The 22,485-nt window shown below is 44.4% G+C and overlaps 1 protein-coding gene across 3 annotated transcripts in view; it reads left to right on the forward strand.

The window, feature by feature from the left end:
• SRC (SRC proto-oncogene, non-receptor tyrosine kinase) overlaps window positions 1-6,186 on the forward strand; it is a 38,831-nt gene extending 32,645 nt beyond the window's left edge. For all 3 annotated transcript variants that reach the window (XM_083147790.1, XM_083147793.1, XM_083147792.1), the window contains 4 exons: window positions 2-78; window positions 153-306; window positions 3,482-3,613; window positions 3,700-6,186. In XM_083147790.1, coding sequence (XP_083003916.1) covers window positions 2-78; window positions 153-306; window positions 3,482-3,613; window positions 3,700-3,908 — 572 coding nt within the window. In that variant the 3' untranslated portion in view covers window positions 3,909-6,186. The remainder of the gene's footprint in view (window position 1; window positions 79-152; window positions 307-3,481; window positions 3,614-3,699) is intronic.
• The last annotated feature ends 16,299 nt before the right edge of the window (window positions 6,187-22,485 follow it).

Raw genomic sequence — 22,485 nt, forward strand, 5'->3', positions numbered from 1 at the left:
GGCAGCCTCTTGGACTTCCTGAAGAGTGAGATGGGCAGCTACCTCCGGCTTCCACAGCTTGTAGATATGTCTGCCCAGGTAATCTAGTTTTATCTTATTGACTGGTGACGCTCCTTATATCGCTGCTTCCTCACACTTTCCTCTCATCACAGATTGCATCTGGCATGGCATACGTAGAGCGGATGAACTATGTACACCGTGACCTCCGAGCTGCCAATATTTTAGTAGGTGACAACCTGGTGTGTAAGGTGGCAGACTTTGGACTGGCACGACTGATTGAAGATAATGAATATACAGCCCGCCAAGGTATCACTGCACTCTCAGAATTACCATCCATTGTGGTCTAATTAGGCAGACACTTAATTATATAGAACCACTTGTTTACCTCCAGTGCAAGCTACTCTGTATAATTATCTGTACTGACTGTTTGTTTGTAGAATTCTAGACCAGTATTATAATGGGAAAAACATATCCAGCTGGCAGAAAATGCTGTGTATAGAGTTTAGTGATGCGATAAGGGTGTTCTGTCTTGTTATAGGTATATCACTTTAAATATAAGCAATTTAATTGTATGTGTACTCCTATACAATAGCAATATGTAGAATGATGCTGTAACGGTGATCAGCTACCTTTTTATTAAAACAAAATTAAGTCTATTATATCCTTAGATATATAATATAAGGATCAGCCAGGGATGTGCCTCTTCAGTTGACGATCATTCATGGTTATGGGCCCTACACACATGCCGATGTGTGCAGGGCTACCTAGCTATGCTAGGTCGGGCTGTGCTGCGCCGCTATAGCATAGCACACAGAGCTGACAGCCCACACACAGAGCGAGCTGTCAGCTCTGTGTGCTAAGCGAGCAGACAGCGCCAGTGTTCTCCGGTGGGAGAACACTGCCGATGCCGAGATTGATGGACACTGTCCATCAATCTCGGCCAGCGATAAAGACACACGGGGACGCGCACGGCTGCCGATACAGCCCCCACACATACACCGATGTGAGGGCATTTGCTAAGCGACTTTGCCAAACTAAGCAAAATCGCTTAGAAAATGCCTTAATATCGGCATGTGTGTAGGCCGTATAAGTCTGTCATGTCTTCTGGTTGGTTTTATAGCTTGGGCAAGGAGGATAGAGATGATGATCCTAGGCCTTACATATTATTGTCCATATTCTAGTACATTTTTAGGGCTGAATGAGCTGCTTTGTCACATATTTCATGAAGAATTGTCTTATTGGTACTCTTTACTTAGAAGGGCGCCCACGATTTTGATCGTGGGCATCGTTAGTAAAAAATCTCGGGCATCTCGGGCATTGAATGCACTAAAAAATCGGGTGCGATCAACCGACGAGATGCCCGAGATTTCCCATAGGGAACAATGTTAAATGTCTCAATTGACCCAATTTTCCTGTTCAATGCCTCAATTGACCCGATTTTTCCATAGGAAACAATGTTAAATGGGCCACAGAGGCCAAATAGGCACCCTGAAGTGTATAATGGCCACCCGAATTGTTAACGCCACCCCACGATCAACGTCAACCCGATGCGTGGCGAGCGCAGCGAGCCCGCGAGGGGCGGCGGTACGCGTCCTACGACCTTTTCATACCCCCACTATCCACGTCGGCGTGGAGTTGAGAATAGAAAGTGTGGCGAGCGCAGCGAGCCACCGAGCCCGAAGCGTGGCGAGCGCAGCGAGCCCCGCGAGGGTACGCGGACAGCTGTGAAGCCCGCGAGGGGACGCGGATACCTGTGAAGGTATCCGCGTCCCCTCGCGGGGCTCGCTGCGCTCGCCACGCTTCGGGCTCGGTGGCTCGCTGCGCTCGCAACACTTTCTATTCTCAACTCCACGCCGACGTGGATAGTGGGGGTATGAAAAGGTCGTAGGACGCGTACCGCCGCCGCTCGCCACGCTTCGGGTTGACGTTGATCGTGGGGTGGCGTTAACAATTCGGGTGGCCATTATTCACTTCAGGGTGCCTATTTGGCCTCTGTGGCCCATTTAACATTGTTTCCTATGGAAAAATTGGGTCAATTGAGGCATTGAACAGGAAAATCGGGTCAATTGAGACATTTAACATTGTTCCCTATGGGAAATCTCGGGCATCTCGTCTGTCGCATCGCACCTGATTTTTTAGTGCATTCAATGCCCGAGATGGCCGAGATGGGCGCCCTTCTAAGTAAAGAGTACCGTCTTATTTATACATATTAGACCTACTTTTAAAAGTGAGCTAATGCAATACAACTGAATTTGTTACAATTCTGTAGAGACACTAGGTGGAGCATTTTCTCTATCAACAGTTTTTACTGAACACTGTTCTGGAATGTTGAAAGTCGTTTTCTAAGCACAGTGCGTGAGCACCATCTAGTGGTTTCAGCTCGAAGAGTAAAATATGGTTCTAAATTGACATAATTTTTTTTTTTAAATGTTTCAAATTTAATTTTAAAGAAAGAGCTGATTATTTACCTTATATACAGAAATATCCAAAATACAACTTTTTCCAAGCACTCTGGATATGTAAGACTCAATCTAAAGTACTAGTCCTGTTTGTAAGTGTACATCTGTTATTACAAGAACATATTTGCATTGTGTTCTAGTTGAGCTTTTAGCCCTTTTGCCAGCCTCAGTATATCCCTTAGAAAAGTGAAAAGAAATAAAACTGCAAATGTTTTAGTCATTAGTTAATCACTTAATAGTGTTTAATAGCGAGTAGTAGAAGACTGGAATTTTGGTCCTTAGAGACCATTCTAAAAAAATAGAATGTAGAATAGAAAAAATCAACATATATTCAACACATGAATACATAATTAACAATAATCTTGTTAGTAGTCAGCTGGTACCTGATTGCATTGCATAGCTCACTGTTAGTATATTAAAGCAGGAAATGGCATTTGCATTGTGTCCTTATTCAGTTTTATTAGCATTTATGGAAAGTCCTGTGACATCCTGCACCTCTGAGGGCCAAAAGTACAGTTTTTTTTTATTCTAATTTTCTATTAAATTCTATTTAGTGATCATCTAATGACTCTAACCCATGCACAGTTTTATTTATTTTTTTATTTAGGACCGCGGCATTGCTTTAACGTTGTTACATTTTTAATACTATTGTTATTACTGTGTGGTTTTTGAGTTTGCGCTAGACTTTCTTACAACCTCTTCATTAGAACTTTGCTTTTCTACTGACAAAGAATATGGCGAGGCCGATGTCTGTAAGTGATGGTTCCTTTTGCCTCACATTCCACCTCTCATCAATTTGGTCAAAACGACTATTTGTTGAGTGAACACATGTCATCTCCATGCCCAATGGTGGCATTGGTTCCTATAATAGTGTTGAGGTGTCATTGAACAGCCTACTGGGACAACGTATGCCATGCTTTATGGATCTGACAGGAAATGGTGCTTGTACTTAGTCCACCAAACTGTACCTGATGCTTTTTGTCTTCTTAATATAAACATCCATAGTTGATTCTGTGTACTAGGTGCCAAGTTTCCCATTAAATGGACAGCCCCAGAAGCTGCATTATATGGACGATTCACAATTAAATCTGATGTCTGGTCCTTTGGAATTCTCCTGACAGAACTTACCACAAAAGGAAGGGTCCCGTATCCTGGTAAGTAAGGGGTGTCTGCGTCTGCCACTCAACCTTCTTTTGTATTTTTCTTCCCTTTGCTAATCGTGTTCTTCTTCTTTTGTAAGGAATGGTGAACCGGGAGGTCCTCGACCAAGTAGAGCGGGGTTATCGAATGCCTTGCCCTCCTGATTGCCCAGAGTCACTTCATGAGCTGATGGGTCAGTGCTGGAGAAAAGACCCAGAGGAGCGACCAACATTTGAATACTTGCAGGCTTTCCTGGAAGACTACTTCACTGCGACTGAGCCCCAATACCAACCTGGGGATAATCTCTAGAGAGAAAATTATCCTAGCTGCAATATGGGCTTTAGCGACTTTTGTGGAAAAGAAGCTCTGCAAGACACAGCTGCAATGGGATGCTGATGTACTGCTGTGTTGCAGCTCTTCCTAGAGCATCAGCTACTAATGGCAGCCTGGTACAGTGTGGTACTGCTGGCAGCACAGGGGAAGAGCTGCTGTCCACTCTTGTGATGCGCCTGTTACATCTTCCGTTTACAGCAGATTACTTCACTTTTTTGTTCTGGTATTATAGTGAAGAGATAATTCTGCTGCTCCTGACACATGTCGCCTGCTGAAATATATAATCATTTTTCATAGACTTGATCCATTCCTTCCATATGCCCAGAAAGCAGAGCCTGGGTCATCAACCCCTCCAAACAATATTATACTGCTCGTCTGTCTCAGAGAAAAGGACTTTTGAAATTTTAAGGGCAAACCAAGACTTCATTTAGAGTATTACAGATACCATGTTTTGTAAACTTTCTTGGGCGGGTTATGGTGTCTTTCAAAGTCTTCCAACCCCAACAAGCTTCCTTAAAATGCTAGACAGACAGGTGGGCTGTGGTTTTATATAATGAAGAAGATCTACAAGTGCCCTAACTACTATTTACATCCTGAGTAATCTGCCATGTAGGGCCTAACATTAGATATCCCTTTATAATCTAAACCTCTATAACGTCACCCTTTGCAGTTTCTGCTGTGGATTTTAGTAATGCAGCAGACTCCCTTCCTGTTATACTGGTATTTTTGTTTTGTGGGGATTTTTTGTGTTTTTTTTTCTACTTCTTCTGGGTGGATGCTCGGAATCCATAATGTAACAACACTCTTATTGATTTATGGTACTGAATTTTGCTGCTCACTCCTTTTGGATGGGGAGAGGCTATCATATTGGGCTCTCCTAAGAGCCCAATGTGATAGTGAAATAACTACTTAGAACACAATTAAGGTATTAGGGGGTAGATGTATGAAGCAGCGATAAGAGAGGGGAAGTGATAAAGTGCCTGGTACTTTATCACTGGCTAGTCCGCTCCTAAATATCCCTTTTTAAACCTAACCCGCTACTTAAGTCAGGAGCTGATTGGCTGGTGATAAAGTACCAGGCACTTTATCACTTCTCCTCCCTTATCACTGCTTCATACATCTACCCGTCTGTCTCCAGCATTCTTCTCATTGTTAAGTGATCACTTCACAGCAGAGAGAGAGTGCACAAAGAAAAAAAGAGGAAACTTAAAAAATGTTCAGTTTTTATTTATATTTTTCATTTAAACAGAACCGTTGCTCAACTTTGTGTATAAATGGCAGTAATCCTCCACTTTGTACTAAGTGGGCTTTTGATACTGGTACAAATGCATTTCGCTGTGGCTGTATTGGACCCTTTGCCACTGGGTTCTGCTAGAATGGAATGGGTTAATCCTAAAATTTCTCAGGGAGGGGAAGGTGTGGGATTTATTTTGCCAATGTAGAAAGATGGGAGTGTGTGACACAATTGCTTGTACCTGTTCTGGCATTAGGTGTTGCCTAGACATGGCATCTAGCTCTGGGTAGGTACAGAATGGTGTAAATTACTCACTCTCGCAGTGCCAATCTAACTTATCTGCCTGCTTATAGATAAATGTGTATATATACATGTTGTTTTTTAATTGTTATATACCACTTGTGTGCTAGGGCAAAAGCTTGGTATTGTGACTGCTAGCCCAGATACACTGTATGTAGGGGTGTGCTACAGATCTGCCTGTAGTACTTGGTGGGTTATTCTCTTTTAAAGGGTCATCTGATAAGGTGGGACAGAAAAGGGTTATGTTAGATGGTCACCAGACCACTCCTTTTAATAAAGGTTACCTATGAACCCGCTGTGTTAAGATTGTGCTGGATTAATTGTACTTGAAGTATGTTTGACTAAGGTGGTTGTCCAGCTAAAATCTTCTTTAAAAGCAAACACCAAGGTGCGTCTGTCAGGTCTTCCTCTTACTGCATTACATTTACCTGTCCCACCTTACAGACAATCACATCACTGTAGTGGAGAGGCTCCGTTCTGGAACTGCATCATGGAATTGTTTTTTATAAGGTTGACATGGCTGGATGTCAAAGAATCTGCGAAGCCTGAACTCCCCTTTTAAATTGTCCTGCATGAAAGGAGAAAGGCGTATGGTCCGTTTTATTTTATTAACACTTTAAACACTGGCACTACTTGCTTGTATTTCCATAGCAATAATATACATAATTAAAATGGTACAGTGAATAAAGATGAGGTGGATCGATGACTCTTGGATTTTAATTTCAGTGATGCTTTTTTATTTATTTTTTATTTACATACCATACACATGGTCCATTTATGAACCTGTTAATATTCTTCATTAATCATCTCTTATATATTTGGCTACATCCTGAGAGTGTGTGTATAACGCTGGACAGGGTCACACATGAAACTCCACCCCCCCACACAGCCTTATACACACACACCACACAAAATACACACACACGTGTAGCCTAATATATAAGAGATAATACACACATATTGGCCCCTGCCTGCCTGCCTGCACTACACCCCCCGCAATAGCACACACCTATAATACTCACAGACACATGTAGCTCAGCCAGCGTCGATGGGGGCGGAAGGGAGTGCAGTGAATAAATTAAGTCTGCGCAGCTGCAGATCTGTGGTGCTGACAGCGTCTGGCAGCCAGGGGGAGCAGCTCTGCCTCCTCTCAGGCTGACCTCGAGTCGCAGACAGTCACATGGTCACAGCCTGAGAGGAGAGAAGCATGATGCAGCTGTGACTCGGCAGAGCTGCCTCCTCCTTTATAGTAAAGCGCTGGCTGTAGTAAAGCCCCCCCCCCCCCCATCCCCGGCCTGCACACCCCACCCCTGGCACGCACACACACACACCCGCCTGCACACAGCAGCAAGGTCACCGGGCAGACACACACAGGTGTACTCCTTACTCACTAACATACTTCCCAGGTCACCAGGCAGACACATAGGTGTACTCATTACTCACTAACATACTTCCCAGGTCACCGTGCAGACACACAGGTGTACTCATTACTCACTGACATACTTCCGAGGTCACCGCGCAGACACACAGGTGTACTCATTACTCGCTGACACACTTCCCAGGTCACAGCGTAGACACACAGGTGTACTCATTACTCACTGACACACTTCCCAGGTCACAGCGCAGACATACAGGTGTACTCATTACTCACTGACACACTTCCCAGGTCAACACGCAGACACACCACCAAAATCTCTAACCCAACACACCCCTTCCCGCCAACACCATCCGCCCCACCCAAAATTAAACACATTTTTCCACAAATAACAAACATAATTCACATTAAAATATATTTATAATTTTAATGGGGCGTAGCTCCTTACGATGGTGTGAAGAGCGCCCGTAGGGCGCGATGAAACACCTAGTTGAGAATAAGTGGTCTTTTGCACCACCTATTCAGAAGTCAATCTGGTAAAAGTCTAGTCCAGCGGTTCTCAAACTGTGGGTCCCGACCCCAAAGTGGGTCCCAACCTTCTCAACATGGGGTCGCAAATCCATGTTGCTGACCGTCAGGCTGATGACTTTTCTAATCTCAATCAGTGATTCAAGAAGTCTAAAATAACAGACAATTCAACAGATTTTTCAGACTCCTCCCATGATTTTGTGCCTCCACAATGCTGCCATGTATGTGCTGTCTGCTGACTACACATGTGATGCGATGACCTTCTGCAGTAACTTGCTGGGGTCCTGTCTGATGGGGTCCCAGAGCAAAATAGTTTGAGGACCACTGGTCTAGTCTATTCTCTTATCTAATGTTACATTTTCTAAATACCTTACATTTCCATGGCGCAAGAACTAAGAGTGATTATTCTTTGCAGCCGGTATTGGTGGAAGGCAGAAAAATGAAAATACCAAAATGTTGTTGTCTGTTGGCGGAAACAATATTTACATGTGGCTGGCTCTATAGATTACTATGGGCCTGATTCAGGCATGTTTTCTCATCTGCATGTTGCGAGTAGATAGCTGCCGCCCAGACAAAAAGAAAATCCGCCTTGTGCAAATCTGAGAGTGAATTGAAAAATATAGTTATGGTGTGTACACACTGTACAATTCAGCATACAATTTTGACTATATAGTCAAAATCGCATGCATCACACAGGACTTTTTACCTTCCTGAAGCGAGCCCGATGCGCGCTTCCGCAGAGCACAAATCAAACCCAGATAGACAGGGCTGCACTGTCTATATAGTACAGATTTGTACTATATAGTCAAAATTGCTAGTGTGTCTTCTGGCTTATCGCGTGATTTGATCCCGATGTGATCTGATGACATCGGGATTAAATAGCATGGCCGTCGACTGTATGTACATACCATTATTCTGTTGCACATACATGTGCAATTCACAAATCATTGGATTATTTTTCCAGGCTGTGTAAATGTAGGGAAGTCTGAACCTTCCACAACTCTGCGTCTTCATTTGGGGTGCAGCTTTATAAGCCCTTGCATGGCTGCCACCTCCCAGGTCTTGTTCTTTAGGAGTTCTTCTCTGCGGTTGGACGGACTGCCTGTGCCGTCTGGAGCTTGCTAATATAGCCAGCTATAGAGTGAGGGGTGATGACATGGCAAGCCAATGCCATTTTGATATTTATTTCCCTCCGCTACCTCTGATGAATGACTGGAGGACCAGACTGCTGCCGATGAGAAGGTGAGTGGGTGTGCCGGGGGAGCGAGGTGCTGCAGGTGGGGTAGAGGGGGTCAGTGGTGCTGCTGGTGGGCTTGGGTTTCCGCATCAGACCATTCAGCTTCACTGGTGGTGGGAATATTAACTCTGGCATCCTTGAAAGAATCCTGACAGGTATAATAGTAGGAACAAATATCACAAGCAGAAGGACCTTCTTGCCTTCTGAGTGAGTTTCATACCAGGGTAGTTTTATGTTCAAGCAGGAGGCTATGAGGTCAATATCTGGTATTCCCCACTGCTGCACAATCCTTTAAAACACCTGGTGGATCTCCCATTCTCTGGAAAGAATTGTGTGGCCCTAGAGTCTCTGCTTCCCAAGCTGGCAGAGCCTGAATTAGCTCTTTTTGGTAGATGCAGGATCTGACTGCCAAGCTTTTATCCATGGAAGCTTGACCTCTTGAAAAGGCACTTTTTAAAGTTAAAGGCCCACAAAAGCTCTGTAGAAGAATCCGAGGAGGGCAGGGGATCTGATTGGGCACACGGAATGGTGGAGTCACTGACCTTAGTTTGACCATCTACTCTGAGTAAGCTCCTCAATAGATTTTGGCATGTACTTAGGGCCCAATTCAGACCTGAGCTGTGAATCTTCTGAGCTCAGTGAGCAAGTTAATTCACACCCATTTGCACAACTGCAAATTCCTTCTCAACCATGCACGAGGGGGAAACCATTTGCAATCACTCACCTTCTAATGGTGTTTCCCACTGTTGCTGTGATGAGTAAGTCAGGACTTACTTGGCACAGTGATGGCCGTGGGGAGGATAAAGGCTGATGTTAAGGTAATCTGCTCTCCCACCCAACGGCAGCAGAACACCTGAGTTTTCCCAGAAAACACAGTGTTACCACCCCATACGGCCGCAGTGTGTCAATCACCTTGTGAGCAGCCATTGCTGGCTGTCTTTGCACGGACAGATGTGCACAGCATAGAGTGCAGTAGTGATAATTGGTACGGCTGCAAAATCATGTTCATGTCTTAATCAGGCCCTTAATCACCGGCTTGTCTATAACAACGTCTGATGGTTGGGCCACACTATCCATGTAACAGCATATGTAGAGCGCCCCTGGTTCTGTGTGACATTTTTCGATAACTTTGCCTCACATCTGGTGCAAGCTAAAAGAAGGGAGAGAAAAAGGTTTGCTTTTGTAAACTTTTTCTGACCATCCTATCATGTCAGGCATCTGTCTAATGCTGGGTACACACTACGAATAAAGTAAATATGTAAAGTGCAATAATCCTTCAAAAGTGCAGGTACAATTTCTTCAAGCTGTTTATAAGTACCTGCCTTCTGATAGATATCTGTCTATATAATTATGGATCAAAGGTGAATGTCATTGTGGATTTTTCTCTGATAAGATCAGGGATCCAGACACCATCACATTTCCTGCAGTACAGTGCATGCATGTGCTGTGCTTTACAATGATCATTGCCTTAACAGACAAGCATGTAGGAAGAGAGGTGCGAAAGAGAATGTTAACGTATCAACGAGGCAGCGGAAACTAGAGGACTGAGAAGAAATGGGTAATTGGAAAAAGGATGTCTCGACAAGGGCCAGGGCAGACCTGTAGGAAGAGAGCATAAACTGGAAATGAAGATTTCATTCAGCGGTACTCAGCAGTGCGTGACCATTTTTGCAGGAACTGTGTCCGCTTGGAAATGGGGTAGGGGGGTAAGTGCAGATAGTGTATTGGTATGGTACAGGGTGGAGGAGATATAGCTCCAGTACAGTTCAGTAGTGCTGTTAAAATAATAAGAAAAACTGTGTTCCGCTCCGTGCAATCTCTGATACAGCAGTTCATATGGGCTCGTTTATCATGGCCCGCTCTGTGCGTAATGGCGGTTTCCAAGTACCTATCCTAAAAAAACTATTATAATGCAATATTGCTTAATAGGATTCTGGACAGGACCAGAAACAGAGATTGTAAACAGTGGGTAGAATTAGAAGGGGAATGCATGAAACAATACCCTGAGATCTTTCCCTGGCTCCCCATACTAGATAGACCTCCTATTAAACATCCGGCTATCTCCCCCCACACTCTCGTGCTGGAAGAAGATAAGATGCAATGCAAACATCTCTTCGACTTTTAGCCCCATGACCTTATTCCTCGGCAACCCTGACTTCCTCCCAGGAATGGTCCTCGCACACTATAGACCAGAAGTAGGCAAGTAATTTGTGTGTATATATATATATATATATATTATTTTTTTTTTTGCTCGAGGTCCAGAAAAAAATTATATATCTCCTATATATTTAGCCAGATCTGTCAATCACTGTGTGTATAATGCTGGGCGGGGTTTCACCCTCCGCCCTCCTCCCAGCTTTATACACACAATGATTGACAGATAACTCTACCCATATAGGGGGCAGAGCAGACAGTACATAGGGGTTTATTCTAGTTCATTCTTTCTGACAAAATCCTTCTTAGATGGACAAAACCATGTGCACTGCAGGGGGGCAGATGTAACATGTGCAGAGAGAATTAGATTTGGGTGAGTTATTTTGTTTCTGTGCAGGGAAAATACTGACTGCATGATTTTACACTTCAATATAGATCTCACTTTGAAGAAAAACCCCACCCAAATCTAATTCTCTCTGCACAAGTTACATCTGCCCCACCCGCAGTGCACATGGTTTTGTCCATCTAAGAAGGATTTTGTCAGAAAGAATGGACTAGAATAACCCCCATAGTGATGGAGCCGAGTCAGCTGCTGGCAGGGTGTATCAATCTGAGGTGCCCAAGACAGCCTCCTTGCCGCTCAGTACCTCAGCTAGCTGCCCTCCACCTTCGGACACCCAGCAGGGTGAACAAGTAACTACTACATGGCGGGCGGTGGGGCTAAGGGGATCAATCTGAACCACCCAAAGCAGCCCCCCTCACCGCTCAGTACCTCATATAGCTGCTCTTACCCTTCAGATGCCCAGCTGGGCTACATGACTGCTGTGCTTCCATGAACTTGGCGGGGGCAGGGCTAAATATGATTCCGAGAGGAGAGATGATAAACTGCATTTCCTGGGTCACCCAGCCTGACTTCACTGTTATTTTGAAGGTAAGAGTCAAGTGTGTAAAATATAATATGTGAGGTGGGTTAGTTTGAGGGGGAGGGGGTAAGGGTTCAGCCACAGAGTACCAGGGTTAGGATTAGGCTGCAGGGGGGCTTTGGAAGTACATCAGGACGATGGACGATGAGGAAGCGTGTCAGTGTGATAGAGCGCAGGCTGCATGATGAGGGAGGGAATCAGTGTGATAGCAGTGTCATAGAGATAGAGCGGAAGCCACAGGGTGAGGGAGGGCATCAGTGTGATAGAGCGTAGGCCACACGATGAGTGAGCGTGTCAGTGTGATAGAGCGCAGGCCACACGGTGAGAGAGGACAGCAACCCGCATCCACTTTCGTAAACACCACCAGCAGTGCACCCACACCAGCTTCTTCCCCATCCACAGCATGTCCAGACCCCATCCCTCACCCATGCCAAACCCTTTGTCTGCCCCTCCAACACCCACACCCCTTACATACGCCACCCCTGCATCTGCAACTCCACTACCCACAGCACACCCGCACGTGCCCTCCCACCCCCACACCCACCTCCCACCTCCAGCACCTCCATACACACTCTGCTGCGGCAACCCTGCAAATGCCACTCCCCCCCCCCCTGTGGTACTGATACACCCATGCACCCCCACCTCCTCAACGCACGTGGTACCCCTGCACCCAGCAAAAACAACACTGCACCCGCCCATCAACACCTGCAGTACCCATGCACCCATCCCTCCACCACCCACCCACAGCAGGGAATCCTCCATATAATACAAACCATATTTCATGCAATAAAGGCATTCACAGGCTAAGGGGGCGGAGCCCCTCATGACGGTGTGAAGAGCGCCCGTAGGGCGCGATGAATCACCTAATTATATATATATATATAATATTTGAAAAAAAGAGCACTCACCCAGAAGTCATCCTCCTTCCCCTTATTAACATCAGCCATCTTGTGTGCTGCCCCTACACATATTAACCTAGTAATACAATTATAGTTAGCCAAGGAGATAATGTGGGTGAAAATATTAAAAAAAGCAATAAGACAACCGAACCAGGGGATTGGTCTGCGTATGAATCCTAATTACATAATGTATGTCGCCCACTGCCCACATATTCTCCTTGGCTAACTATAATTGTATTACTACTAGTCTACATTACCTATTACTTTAAATTACGATTCGGTAGAGCCCGAGCAGTCACTTACTGGACAGTGACAGACTCAGACTGTGCCAGTGTCACTCACTCAGTCGAGCTGCTCCTGGGTGCGGTGTGCGCACTCGGCAGGTTGTGCAGTGCTGTGCTGCTGGGACCTCTCCTCGCCCGGCGCCTTAGTGGGAAAATGAGGCACGCCATCACGCGGCTCAGGAGGAGGGAACATCATTATGACACTGCCCCTCCAAGGGGGTGCCGCGGCAGAGTGTCAGTCATGCCAGTCATCCACGGGCGGGCTGAAGAGACTCACAGGCAGGTCAAGTTTAGACGGTCCGCTTTTATATCCCTTGTGGTCCGGAGATGGACCGCGGTCCGCCAGTTACCGATCCCTGCTATAGACAATGGGCACTGGACGGTCTTTTCAGGGTAGGTCAATTAGTCCAAACCTCAGGTGTCAAACAATTTTCAGACATCCGCTAAAAGTGGAACATTCCTTCCAGTGACTTCTGGAAATATCTCCATGTGCGACATTTCTTAACCCCTTCCTGACATTTGACGTACATTTACGTCATGGCCGGGATGTACTTCCCGACACATGGCATAAATGTACGTCATGCCATTTAACTGTCACCGCGTCTATAGACGCGGTGACAGTTTAAACATGTCTGCTGTCCCTGACAGCAGACATGTCCCTGCATGCCCAGGGGGGGCTGCGATGCCGCCCCCCCCGTCGGCGATCGCTGTGATTGGCTGTTCAGTGTGAACAGCCAAGTACAGCGTTTTCTGTGTCACCGGCGAATAACGTTCGCCAATGACACAGGGATCGGTGGTGATTGGTGCTGTAAAGTACAGCACCAATCACCACGGGGTGTAAGGGTGACACTGGTGTCACCCCACCTCACTTCACCCACCCCCAAAGGCCGTGATTGGTTCGTCGGACCGACGAACCAATCACAGCCATGGAGGGTGATTTAAACTAACGGTGACTGCACTGCAGACGCCATTCCGGTCTGGAATTGCGTGCAGTGCAGTCACCGTGCCTATCTGCCGCGATATACTGACCTGATCCTTGCAAACACTTACCTGATCACTGCTTGTAGCGTTCCTGGATCTTGTTACTTCTTGTGACTTCCTGTGTTGTGCTGTGCTGTGTTGTGCTGCTGCAGTGTGTTCGAGTTATAGATAGAGAGATAGAGAGAGATAGAGAGGGCTAGTGACAGAGAGTGCTATATTTTGTGCTGCTGCAGTGTGATAGAGTTATAGATAGAAAGATAGAGAGAGATAGAGAGAGATAGAGAGATAGTGACAGATTGTGCTATATAATTTTTATATATATACAGCTGTACTGCGTGTGCAACTGACTGCTGCCCCCCCCCCCCCCCTTTTGTGCTGATCAGTATAAATTAACTGATCAGCAACTTTTTGGGGGCGCAGGTTTTTTTTTTTTATATATACCTGTCAGTGCTGCTGCTGCAGTGTCATAGAGTGATATATAGTGAGAGATAGAGAGATAGAGAGAGATAGTGATAGAAAGTGCTATATTTTGTGTCTGCTGCCCCCCTTTTGTGCACCCCCAGCAACTTTTTGGGGGTGCAGGGGTTATTTTTTATATATATAACTGTCAGTGCTGCTGCTGCAGTGTCATAGAGTGATAGATAGAGAGAGATAGAGAGAGATAGAGAGAGATAGTGACAGAGAGTGATAGAGAGTGCTATATTTTGTGTCTGCTGCCCCCCTTTTGTGCACCCCCAGCAACTTTTTGGGGGTGCAGGGGTTATTTTTTATATATATAACTGTCAGTGCTGCTGCTGCAGTGTCATAGAGTGATAGATAGAGAGAGATAGAGAGAGATAGAGAGAGATAGTGACAGAGAGTGATAGAGAGTGCTATATTTTGTGTCTGCTGCCCCCCCCTTTTGTGCTGATCACTATATCTGAGGTGATCAGCAACTTTTTGGGGGTGCAGAGTTTTTTTTTTAATATATACCTGCCAGTTGCACTGTCAGTTGCACCAAAGGTTGTGCACCTGCTGCCCCTCACTGGTAATCAGTGTCGCATCACTGATCACCTTTTTTTTTTTTTTTTGAGGGTGCTGTGGGGTCTTTTTTTAAATTTTTATTTTTTTTTTGATCAAATTTTTTTGATCAAATTCCTGTTGCCTTTGAGCGCTGTTCAGTGACGGACGTTACTGACCAACATCTGTGCTCAATTTTTGGCGCAGGACCTTTTTTTTTTTTTTTTTGCACTACATACACACTACACACTACATACTACATTGAAATAAAGTTTGTACCCCCCCTACACTATACACTTGTTGAAACATTTCACTACCAGAAACACAAAAATAAAAATGGCATCCCAAATGTCATCCCAAATGTCATCTCAAATGTCATCCCAGTCATCCAGAAGAATGTATTCAGCGGAGGAGGCATATGCCATGCTTGCCTCAGCCAGTGAGGCAAGCGGGGAATTTGAAGGATTCATCTTAAGCTCCTCTTCCTCCTCTAGTGATGAGGGACCCCCTCAAAGACGCCCCCGTAGAGCAGCTGAGACCCCCCCCCCAATAATTGATCTCGTATGGACCCCACCACCAGACAATTTTGAGCCCCAGGTTCCTGAGTTTTTGGCCATCCCAGGAATCCAATTTGATTCCACAGGTCTCAGAGAAATTGACTTTTTCAAATTATTTTTCTCTGATGATTTTATAAATTTAATGGTGGACCAAACTAATTTATATGCCCAGCAGTTTATTGCTCAAAACCCCACATCATCATTTGCTAGGTGGACCCCTGTAGATGCAGTAGAGATGATGACATTTTGGGGTCTGGTGTTTCATATGGGCATAGTAAAAAAGCCAGAAATTAGGCAATATTGGAGTACAGATGTTCTGTACAGCACCCCACTTTACCGTATGGCCATGACCCGGACTCGTTTTGAGTTAATCCTTAAATTTTTGCATTACAACGATAATGCACAGTGCCCACCCAGAGATGATCCCACCTTTGACCGGCTATTCAAAGTCAGGCCGGTCATTGATCACTTCAGTGCCAAATTTGAAGAGATGTACATCCCAGATAAATTCATTTGCATAGACGAGTCCCTTATACATTTTAAAGGAAGGGTTAAATTCCGCCAGTACCTTCCCAGTAAGAGGGCAAGGTATGGCATAAAAATGTATAAGCTGTGTGAAAGCACCTCAGGGTACACTCACAGGTTTAGGGTATATGAAGGGAAGGATTCAAGAATTGAACCGCCAGAATGCCCCCCCCTCCCTCGTAGGTGTTAGTGGAAAATTGTCTGGGATTTAGTGCACCCCTTCCTGGATAAAGGTTATCACCTCTATGTGGATAACTTTTACACCAGCATCCCCCTGTTTAAGGCCCTTGGTTCAAGAGGTACAGCAGCTTGCGGTACTGTGCGCAAGAACCAAAGAGGTCTCCCAAAAACGCACATTGCCCAAGTAATGAAAAGGGGTGAAAGCAGGGGAATATGCACCGAAAATATGTTGTTGGTCAAATATAAGGACAAGAGGGATGTCCTTATACTGACAACAATTCACGGAGACAGTACCACCTCCGTCCCTGTACGAGGTACCAGTACCCACACCTCAAAACCTAATTGTATCCTGGATTACAATAGGTACATGGGCGGAGTGGATCTTTCAGATCAGGTACTGAAGCCGTACAGTGCCCTGCGGAAAACAAAAATCTGGTACAAGAAGCTGGCCGTGTATATCATCCAGATGGCACTGTATAACGCTTACGTGCTATTCCGTTCTACCAGCCAGAGGGGGACATTTATGCACTTTCAAGAGGAAGTCATAAAGGGCCTAATATTTGGGAACCAGCAGGCAGAGGGCCCCAGTACTTCTAGTACTGGCCCCCGTATTGTACCAGGGCAGCATTTTCCTGATGAAATCCCCTCCACTGGAAAAAAGGGCAGGACACAAAAAAGGCGCAAAGTTTGCTATAAAAAGGGAATAAGAAAGCAAACTATTTTCCAGTGTGACACTTGCCCCGACAAACCCGGCCTATGTATAAAGGAGTGTTTTAAAATATACCACACATCTATGGATTATTAGGTTCATAATTTCACCGTGCTTCGGGGGTCTTGCTAATGCCACATAGCACCCACCATTCATTCCACCAGAATCTGAGCCGCAAAATCCAAAAATCACTCCTTCCCTTCTGAGTCCTGCCATGCACCCAACTGGTATTTTTTGGTCACATGTGAGGCATTGCCGTACTCGGGAGAAATTGGGGCACAGATTTTGGGGTGCTTTTTCTCCTTCATACCTTCTGAAAATGAAATATTTTGAGCCAGAACTGCATTTTTGTGTAAAAAAATGTAATTTTTCATTTTCACTGCCCAGTTGTATCTAAATTGGTGAAACCCCTGGGGGTTTGAAATGTACACTATACCCCTAGATGAATTCCCTGAGGGGTGTAGTTTGCAAAATGGGGTCACTTGTGGGGGGGTTCCACTGTATTGGTGCTTTGGGGGTCTTGCTAATGCGACATAGCACCCACCAACATTCCACCAGAATCTGTGCTGCAAAATCCAAATATCACTCCTTCCCTTCTGAGTCCTGCCATTTTTTGGTCACACATGAAGCATTGCCGTACTCGGGAGAAATTGGGGCACAGATTTTGGGGTGCTTTGTCTCCTTCATTCCTTGTGAAAATGAAAAATTTTGAGCCAGAACTGCATTTTTGTGTAAAAAATTTAATTTTTCATTTTCACTGCCCAGTTGTACCACAATTGGTGAAACCCCTGGGGGTTTGAAATGTACATTATACCCCTAGATGAATTCCCAGAGGGGTGTAGTTTGCAAAATGGGGTCACTTGTGGGGGGCTTCCACTGTATTGGTGCTTCGGGGGTCTTGCTAATGCGACATAGCACCCACCAAAATTCCACCAGAATCTGAGCTGCAAAATCCAAAAATCACTCCTTCCCTTCTGAGTCCTGCCATGCACCCAACTGGTATTTTTTGGTCACATGTGAGGCATTGCCAAACTCGGGAGAAATTGGGGCACAGATTTTGGGGTGCTTTTTCTCCTTCATACCTTATGAAAATGAAAAATTTTGAGCCAGAACTGCATTTTTGTGTAAAAAATTTAATTTTTCATTTTCACTGCCCAGTTGTACCACAATTGGTGAAACCCCTGGGGGTTTGAAATGTACACTATACCCCTAGATGAATTCCCTGAGGGGTGTAGTTTGCAAAATGGGGTCACTTGTGGGGGTGTTCCACTGTATTGGTGCTTCGGGGGTCTTGCTAATGCAACATAGCACCCACCAACATTCCACCAGAATCTGAGCTGCAAAATCCAAAAATCACTCCTTCCCTTCTGAGTCCTGCCATGCACCCAAATGGTATTTTTTGGTCACATGTGAGGCATTGCCGTACTCGGGAGAAATTGGGGCACAGATTTTGGGGTGCTTTTTCTCCTTCATACCTTCTGAAAATGAAATATTTTGAGCCAGAACTGCATTTTTGTGTAAAAAAATGTAATTTTTCATTTTCACTGCCCAGTTGTATCTAAATTGGTGAAACCCCTGGGGGTTTGAAATGTACACTATACCCCTAGATGAATTCCCTGAGGGGTGTAGTTTGCAAAATGGGGTCACTTGTGGGGGGGTTCCACTGTATTGGTGCTTTGGGGGTCTTGCTAATGCGACATAGCACCCACCAACATTCCACCAGAATCTGTGCTGCAAAATCCAAATATCACTCCTTCCCTTCTGAGTCCTGCCATTTTTTGGTCACACATGAAGCATTGCCGTACTCGGGAGAAATTGGGGCACAGATTTTGGGGTGCTTTGTCTCCTTCATTCCTTGTGAAAATGAAAAATTTTGAGCCAGAACTGCATTTTTGTGTAAAAAATTTAATTTTTCATTTTCACTGCCCAGTTGTACCACAATTGGTGAAACCCCTGGGGGTTTGAAATGTACATTATACCCCTAGATGAATTCCCAGAGGGGTGTAGTTTGCAAAATGGGGTCACTTGTGGGGGGCTTCTACTGTATTGGTGCTTCGGGGGTCTTGCTAATGCGACATAGCACCCACCAAAATTCCACCAGAATCTGAGCTGCAAAATCCAAAAATCACTCCTTCCCTTCTGAGTCCTGCCATGCACCCAACTGGTATTTTTTGGTCACATGTGAGGCATTGCCATACTCGGGAGAAATTGGGGCACAGATTTTGGGGTGCTTTTTCTCCTTCATACCTTATGAAAATGAAAAATTTTGAGCCAGAACTGCATTTTTGTGTAAAAAATTTAATTTTTCATTTTCACTGCCCAGTTGTACCACAATTGGTGAAACCCCTGGGGGTTTGAAATGTACACTATACCCCTAGATGAATTCCCTGAGGGGTGTAGTTTGCAAAATGGGGTCACTTGTGGGGGTGTTCCACTGTATTGGTGCTTCGGGGGTCTTGCTAATGCAACATAGCACCCACCAACATTCCACCAGAATCTGAGCTGCAAAATCCAAAAATCACTCCTTCCCTTCTGAGTCCTGCCATGCACCCAAATGGTATTTTTTGGTCACATGTGAGGCATTGCCGTACTCGGGAGAAATTGGGGCACAGATTTTGGGGGGCTTTGTCTCCTTCATTCCTTGTGAAAATGAAAAATTTTGAGCCAGAACTGCATTTTTGTGTAAAAAAAAATAATTTTTCATTTTCACTGCCCAGTTGTACCACAATTGGTGAAACCCCTGGGGGTTTGAAATGTACACTATACCCCTAGATGAATTCCCTGAGGGGTGTAGTTTGCTAAATGGGGTCACTTGTGGGGGGGTTCCACTGTATTGGTGCTTCGGGGGTCTTGCTAATGCAACATAGCACCCACCAACATTCCACCAGAATCTGAGCTGCAAAATCCAAAAATCACTCCTTCCCTTCTGAGTCCTGCCATGCACCCAAATGGTATTTTTTGGTCACATGTGAGGCATTGCCGTACTCGGGAGAAATTGGGGCACAGATTTTGGGGTGCTTTGTCTCCTTCATTCCTTGTGAAAATGAAAAATTTTGAGCCAGAACTGCATTTTTGTGTAAAAAAAATTAATTTTTCATTTTCACTGCCCAGTTGTACCACAATTGGTGAAACCCCTGGGGGTTTGAAATGTACACTATACCCCTAGATGAATTCCCTGAGGGGTGTAGTTTGCAAAATGGGGTCACTTGTGGGGGGGTTCCTAAGTTTTAGCATCTTATGGTGCCTAGAAACCTACATGGTGCCTAAAAAATAATCTCATAAAAAGGAGGCTCCAAAATCAAGTAGGTGCTCCTTCTATTATGAAGCCTGTGGTTTGGTCAACGTGCACACTAGGGCCACATATAGGATATTTATGAAAACAAAAGAATTGGGGGAATCAATTTTTAGTCACATGTCTCTAGTAAAATTTACTGTGTTCCTTAGAAAAATGTATTAAAATTGAAAATCTGCAAAAAAAATATGAAATTTTGAAATTTCACCTACACTTTGTTTTAATTCCTGTGAAACACCTAAAGGGTTAACAAACTTCCAAAATGCTGTTTTGAATACTGTGAGGGGTGCAGTTTTTGAAATGGCATCATTTATGGGGGTGTCTCACATACAAGTCCCTCAAAGTCACATCAGAACTGAACTGGTCCCTAAAAAAATCAGTGTTTGAAATTTTCTTGAAAATTTGAGAATTTGCTATTCATATTGTAAGCCTCCTAGTGTCCAAAAAAATTAAAAGGAAGTTGAAATAATGATGGAAACATAAAGTAGACATATGGTCTATGTTAGTTATTAACTATTTTGAGTGGTATGATTATTTGTCTCACAAGCAGAAAATTTAACATTTTGCAAATTGCTAAATTTTCCATTTTTTTACAACATTTTGGTATTTTTCACAAAAAAACACAGACTGTATCGACCCAAATTTACCACTAATTTGAAGTACAATGTGTCACGAGAAAACAATCTCAAAATCACTGGGATAAGTAAAAGCAAAAAAAGTTATCCCCACTTAAGTGATACATGTCAGATTTGAAAAAAAGGGCTCTGTCAGGAAGGCAAAAACTGGCTGTGTCAGGAAGGGGTTAAATACTAATAACCGAGCCAAACTAGCTTCTAGAGAACTTACACCGTTTGAAAAGATGTGTGTGGCCCCTTTAGATCCCGAGCACACAGTATCATTTCTATACAAATTACTACAACTCCCAGAAAGCAAAAACCTTCCTCCTTTCACCCAAAAATGGGAGAGAGACTTAAGTATATCACTAACTCCCAAAAATTGGGAGACCATCTTCCTTAAATCACATAACGGCTCTATATGAATACAAGTAAGGGAGACACAATATAAAGTGTTAATGAGGTGGTACATGTGCCCCTCTGTACTACATGCCATCTCACCCTCTATATCCCCCTCTTGTTGGAGATGCAGAGGTGCTACTGGCACAATGCTCCATGTTTGGTGGGATTGTCCTGCACTTAAATCATAATGGACAGACATTATAGCACCCACACGAGATTCTAAAAGCCCCTGTACCCGCTGACCCAGCCTTTTGGCTGATCAACCACTCGGCTATGACACTGTTGACTTACAAGACCTTGTTGATACGTCATCTAGCTAACGCTGCCCGGGCAGTGATTCCTTTATTGTGGAAGTCCACTAACCCACCCATGAGGAAATTGTGGTTCTCTAAAATCGATCACTACCAAAATATGGAAGATGCACTCCTCACCTCAAAAGACAAAATGGCAGACTTCGCGATGGTCTGGCTCCCTTGGTTAGAGTATAAATCTTCCAAGGCTTACAAAAATTTATATTTTCAGACCCTGGAGTTGTAGCAGTAACACCATAAAGGAAAGCCACTTAACTCATAGCAATTCTGCTCTCGATCGACGGCCACTCCTATACTCATCCCCTCTTATACCCCATCTACCCTTTACTTTCATACCCCTTCTCTTTACCCCCTTTCCGTCTTAGTTTTATAAATTGAAGTTCATTTAAATATACAGTAAAAGTCTATGCAAGTATCCAGGGTTCTGAGACTACTGGTAGCTTCTTCAGAACTAGACTGGAAATCTACTATTACTATGTTCTTAACTGTATAAATATGTTGTAACATTTATTTGATTTTTACTCAATAAAAACAGAATAAAAAAATGAAAAACAATGTGGATGGCAGGTATAACAAGAACAGTGCAGACAGGACTTTAGGAGAATCAAGGCAAACTGAAATTGTTACTATGGCCCAGATGTACTAAGCTTGAAAAGTGATAAAATGGATTACAGGTAGGAGCTTATTGGTGGTTTATCACTGTTCATTTTAGCACTTTTCAAGGCTTAGTACATCTCGGCCAGAGTAGATAGTTATAATTAGAAGAACAGAAAGCATTGTTGAGAGGGGGTATACCCCTCTGATGGAGGGAATCCCCTACAGGAGGCAGGTAAGTATACTTACCTTTGCCTTCCCCCTAAACCTCCCTTCTAGCAGCCACCCCTCAGGAGAAGACCGTACAGGACCAAGTTAACAAGCACAAATGAACCGACAAATGGCTGAAACGTATCTAACTGAGCGAAGGATAGGACCAAGGACAAATCCCATGGTTTCGTAGGAGCCATAAACGGTGGCTGAAGTTCAGAAACCTTTGGACTTCAGGAGGTATA

Source organism: Crinia signifera, chromosome 6 (assembly GCF_055691185.1).
Source record: "Crinia signifera chromosome 6, ASM5569118v1, whole genome shotgun sequence".
Lineage (NCBI taxonomy): Eukaryota > Metazoa > Chordata > Amphibia > Anura > Myobatrachidae > Crinia > Crinia signifera.